At 38.1% G+C, this 6,000-nt stretch overlaps 1 protein-coding gene across 8 annotated transcripts in view; it reads right to left on the reverse strand.

Moving 5' to 3' along the window:
• Nucleotides 1-6,000, reverse strand: part of ZNF512 (zinc finger protein 512) — a 39,461-nt gene that overhangs the window by 6,141 nt on the left and 27,320 nt on the right. For all 8 annotated transcript variants that reach the window (XM_011972604.1, XM_011972601.1, XM_011972600.1 and 5 more), the window contains 2 exons: nt 1,706-1,807; nt 648-710 (listed from right to left, as the gene is read on the reverse strand). In XM_011972604.1, the coding sequence (XP_011827994.1) occupies nt 648-710; nt 1,706-1,807 (165 nt within the window). The remainder of the gene's footprint in view (nt 1-647; nt 711-1,705; nt 1,808-6,000) is intronic.

The following is a 6,000-nucleotide window of genomic DNA, read 5'->3' on the forward strand; positions in this document are numbered from 1 at the left end:
TTAGATGCCTACAACTCCCTTGTTGCCTTGAACTGAGACTTCTCTCCCCTCCTGAAGCTTCAGGTTTCCATGGTGCTCATTTTGTGTGAGGAGATTGGAAAATGGCAGCAATTCCCATGGCTGGTAGGTTGTAGGACACCTGGGTCAACATGGAAAAGATTCAGTGAGGTGAATCGCTGTTAGCCTGACACCCTATCCCACCTCCCATCCCCAGAGGCCAGTATGGTTCAGATGGGTATAGAGGATCTTTACCAATCCAGATAAGCACATATAAGGTGATTCTACAGTGTTTCAGGCCCACCCAAACAGGGCAGGCCCAGTGTAGGAGACGCTCAAATGCAAGGAGCTGAATCTCTTAGAATTCAGGGATAGGAACTCAGGGTAGGAACTCAGAACAAATATATTTTTCTCTGAATTCCTTTAACTTGATAATGACTTTGTGACTATGGTGATCTTTTCTAAGCCTTGGACATGCCCTGGCATCCCACCCAATACCAGACCAATAATCTTTGAGACATAAAAAACTAAAGCAGCCTCTGAAGATAATGGTAAACAGGACAACTAGCTGTTCACCTAAACTGAATTCTCTTCCATGTCAGACTATTTTAGAGGACATGTTAAGATATTAAGTTTAAAAAGTTACAAACCAATGTACAAGAGCCCAGGTGAGCTTTAAGGCCAGATACACTACTGTAGACAGCCTCACAGCCCTGAAAAAGAGAAGAAATAGTGTGAAGACTATGCCAAATAGCTCCCTTCTCTGAACAATCTAGCCATTTACGGTGACCAACTCCACATTTGAAGGAAGAAAACCAATAATCTGTGCCACAAACTAAACGAAAAAAGAATATACATGCAAGCCACAAAAGCAAGAAGAAAAGCCAAGGAAAGGTAAAAAGAAAAGAAACAGAAGGTGAACAAGTTTTTTAGGAAAGATTCAGCCATTTCCTTCCCTTGGTACCTTCTCTGACACTTAAGAGAAACATGGAAAATTATATAGTTAGTTTTTTTTTAAATCTGCTTTATTTAGTGCAAATGTGTTCCCTCTTCTTTTATATTTACTCCCCTGCAAAGTACTGAATCTACTATAGCTGTGATGGTTTAAAGATGGCTCTCTCCCTCATCTTGACTCTAGAAAATAAAAATATTTTTAGAATCGTAAAAATAAAGATGGCTGCAAATTATCTTCCACTCTTGCCATCAAGAAGTGGAGTCTAGTTACCCTTCCTGTGAATCTGGGTTAGTCCCATGATTCCTTTGATCAATAAAACACCATGGAAGTGATGCTGGCAAATTCTGAAGCTAGATTTTAAGAGATGTGCAGCCCTGCTTTCATGTTCTCAAAATACTCTCTGAAAAGTCAGTCACTGTGTACCCTGCTGGTAGCCCAACTACTCTGCTAGAGAAAGAGGCCATATGGACGGCCAAGCTCCCAGATAAATGCAGCTGCACAGAAACCATCTTGAACATTCCAGTCTCACTGAGTTTCCAGCTGAACGCACTCTCATGAGTGATTCCAGCTGATGCTACATACCGCCGGAGAACTGCCCTGCTGAGCCTTTACAGAATTACTGCTCTACAGAATTGTGAACAAATAAAATAACTGTTTTAAGCCACTGAGGCTCAGGTGTTTTGTCATGAAGGAATAAATAACAGAAGCATGCTTGATAAACATTTACTGAATAAATGAATGAGAAAGAACCACCTGGTTAGGACACTGAATACGATGATATTTCTTGATATCTGTCTTCCATTTATGTAGTACTTCCTGGCTGAAGGTAGGCAGCCCTGGGCGAGTATATTTTAACTACAAGACAAGACAACCAGAAACATTAGATAAATCCAACTCCCAACCAAAATATTCCAAAAGTTTCACACCCAACTCTTTAGGTTATATAATTCTGAAATCTATACTTTTGAATACAAAAAAACTGTAAGATATAAGACCCTGTAAAGTACCTGAAACTGGTAAGTATACTGGTCTATTGTTTGTCTTAGAAAAGTTTGATTTTTAACAGAGGACAAGAGACTCAGATATATTTCACCTACAGTTTAAAAAGAAAAAAAAGCTACAGAGTACTACATAGAATTAAAATATGTGTTAAAAAAGAACGATTCATAGGTTCTAATGATTAGGAAAGAAAAAAATAAATTTAAAAAATGTTAAAAGAGAGAGAGGGATACAAATTTGCATTCGTATACTCATCGTAAATGTAGATGAGTAAAAGGTTAGAAGTGTATAAATCAAAATATTAACAGTGGTATTCTCTGGTAGAATTTTTTTTTTTTTTTTGAGACAGAGTCTCACTCTGTCGCCCAGGCTGGAGTGCAATGGCACGATCTCGGCTCACTGCAAGCTCCGCCTCCTGGGTTCACGCCATTCTCCTGCCTCAGCCTCCCGAGTAGCTGGGACTACATCTCTGGTAGAATTTTGAATCATTTTAATACTTTTTCCTACCTATCTGCATTTCTAATTTTTCTTCAATTATAACATGCTAATTTTGGTATTTTTAAAATTCTAAAACAAAAAAATTAAGGTTCAAGATGAAACAGGGATATGAGAGAAATCAGGGAACAGAATATATAATATTTGCTTATACTTCAAAAGTAGAATTATTTCTAGCACTTCTTTTTACAAGCTTTGACTTGAGTTGATCTCTCCTTACAACTACAACTAGAGTTTCCAGAGAGGAGAGAGCAACCTGCACAGACAATTCTTGCAAAGTCCACCATGGGTAAATAGTTGTATTTCTGGTGAGTAAACAATCTTCCTGCTTTGACAATGGAAGTGTCTGAAAAGAAGCTGATTCTCTGCGACAAAAAAAACATACCCAAAGCCCATAAAGGTAATGGAGGAAGTAAGGAAGGTAGCCCAAAGAACCTCTGGTAAATCTTTGAAAGAATAGAGTACACAGTACTTTCATAGAGTACAGAGGTGGCTTTATTTATAAGCATTTAGTCTCCTCTGAAGCTAGTGTAAATGGGCCTATCTAAAATCTTTTTTACAGCTCCATAGTACATAGTTTATATAAATACAGTTATAAATGTATCATAAATATGATAGTAGTAAACTATCATATTTATGGAAATGAAGTACTATCCAGCTATAAAAAAAGATGAGGATGATTTCTATAAACACATGTGGAGTAATTTCCAGGATAAACAGTTGACCCTTGAACAACATGGGTTTGAACTGTGCAGGTCTTATATGTGGATTTTTGCAACCAAACAAAGACCAAAAATACTGTATTTTCAGTACACAAAACCCATCTACATAGAAGACCACTTTTCATATACACAGGTTTGGCAGGGCTGACTGTGGAACTTAAGCATGCACAAATTTGGGTATTCACAGAGGTCCTGGAACCAATGTCCCACATATACTGAGGGACAATTGTGTATGTGTGTGTGTGTGTGTGTGTGTGTGTGTATATGTTTGTCTGTTTTATTTATTTTTTTTGAGATGGAGTCTCGCTCTGTTGCCCAGGCTGGAGTCTAGTGTTGCTATCTTGGCTCACTGCAACCTCCGCCTTCTAGGTTCAAGCGATTCTCCTGTCTCAGTCTTCCAAGTAGCTAGGACTACAGGCGTGCGCCACCATGCCCAGCTAATTTTTGTATTTTTAGTAGAGACAGGGTTTCACCATGTTGGCCAGGATGGTCTCAATCTCTTGACCTCGTGATCTGCCTGCCTGGGCCTCCCAAAGTGCTGGGATTACAGGCATGAGCCACCACATCCGGCCACAACTATACTATTAAGTGAAACAAAGCAGAGTACCAAAACAATTATCTGTAGTAAGAAAGAAGGGAATATAAGAAAATATACATGTATCTGATGATCCATCACATAACAATACAGGAAGGATAAACTAAAAACGAATGAGTTTGGTTATCTTTGGAGGTAGATGGGAACACAGTAGAAAGAAAAGGGGAATGGGAATGGAATAGTTGGGATGAGGAGTAGTGACTCAGAACATATCTCTTTGAATATGTCTGATTTAGAACCATGGTGGTTTCATATACTCCCAAAATAAATGACTAGTTACATTAAATAGGATGCAGGGGAAACCCAAAACTTAATAAGAATAACACATGAATCTATTACAAATAAGTGACACAATGATGGGGACAGGAAAGAAAAAACCAACCTCAGTAACTTTGGAAAATACTATTTTCACTATATACTGTAAGGCTCAAGATGAAAAGAAGTATATATAAATACAGAAAATTTGTTTTTTACAGGGGAATGAGTTGGTAATTCTGAAACTATTTTATGTACTACTAGAATTGAGCAAATAAGTAAATATACTGTGGATAATGAGAACCAGGTTTCTCACTGCTGGAGAAAGAAGTTACAAATAAGGAAAAAGGAAGACTAGAAGGAAACTTGTGGTGTTGGATTGGAAATGAAGGTCTCATGGCTTTTAATATACATACAGATAGCCATAAAAATAAATATGGATGTGTACGTGTGCATGTATGACTATACATGCATTTATATCCTAACTCTATCTACCAAGAAGGCACAGAAACAATGACACTCCAGTAGAACAAGGACTAAAATATATTTTAGAACAAGGACTTCTAAACATATTCTTTAATAAAAGGAACCAGGATTCCTTAGAGAAATAGTTGATTCCAGGGCTGGGGCCGGAAAAATGGAAGATAAGCCTATGGCCTGTCTTACCATGTCATAAAGTAAAAAATGTTCTCAAAAAAAGATAGGGGATGTCAAAAAGACATAGGAGCCCACTTGAAAGAGCTCTCAACTGCCAAATCTGGGACATGTTAAGCAGCAAAATAAATAATAATGGCACTGGATTATAACCCATGGAATAAAATAAATATCATTGAGTCTTTACTTACACAAATAAATAGAGAAAAACAACAGATCTTTTCACAGTAGAGTTCTAATCAATAATTATAGAAAAAATCATGGAAACTGAAAACCATTATGTAAACATCACAGGCATAACTGTTGCAGGTGGCCAGGCGCAGTGGTTCATGCCTGTAATCCCAGCACTCTGGGAGGCCGAGGGGGGTGGATCACAAGGTCAGGAGTTCGAGATCAGCCTGGCCAATATGGTGAAACCCCGTCTCTACTATAACTACAAAAATTAGCCAGGTGTGGTGGTGCGCACCTGTAGTCCCAGCTACTCGGGAAGTTGATGTAGAAGAATCACTTGAACCCGGGAGGCGGAGGTTGCAATGGGCCGAGACCACGCCACTGCGTTCCAGCCTGGGTGACAAAGTAAGACTCCGTCTCAAAAAAAAAAAAACCAAAAAAAAAAAAAAAACTGTCACTGGCAAATATCGTCAATGGATGCTAATCTAAGTAGGCAACAGTATAAGAAACAGGATATGTGCATATTCCATCTCCCCACAAAATATTCACTAATTACAAATGGGAAGATTGCAGTTTTGCCATTGAGATACTTAGAAAACACACCATAAGCAACTGATCAAAGTTATCATCATCAGTAAGAGACAAATCAACATCATATACCTTTTGATATGATACATGGAGAAGGGCCAACATTGCTTCAGTGGTATTCTTGCCAAACACACATAGAACTCTCAACCTAATCTTGAGAAAATATCATGCAAATCCATATTGGGGAACATTCTAAAAAATAACCAGCCAGTTCTCTTCAACAGCATCAAAGACATAAAAGACAAAGCCAGGGGAACTATAACAGATTGGAAGAGACTAAGGAGACACAGAAATGAAATAAAATGTGGTATCCTGATAATATCCTAAGGTATGGTTATGTAAGGCATTAGGAGAAGCTAGCTAGGTGAAGAGCATTTGGAAACTCTGCTAACTAGTCTAAAATTATTTCAAAGTTAGAAGTTTTTTAAAAAGAATATACATTGCTTATATACACATCAAGAAACAGTGGAAAGATGCACAAAAAGCTGATAAAAATGGTTAACCATGGGGACAGGACAGAACAACGACGTAGTGGGAGTGGGCTAATTCAATGTTTAGCATCATTTTGA

This window comes from Mandrillus leucophaeus, unplaced genomic scaffold, assembly GCF_000951045.1.
Source record: "Mandrillus leucophaeus isolate KB7577 unplaced genomic scaffold, Mleu.le_1.0 Scaffold13, whole genome shotgun sequence".
NCBI classification, from domain to species: Eukaryota; Metazoa; Chordata; class Mammalia; order Primates; family Cercopithecidae; genus Mandrillus; species Mandrillus leucophaeus.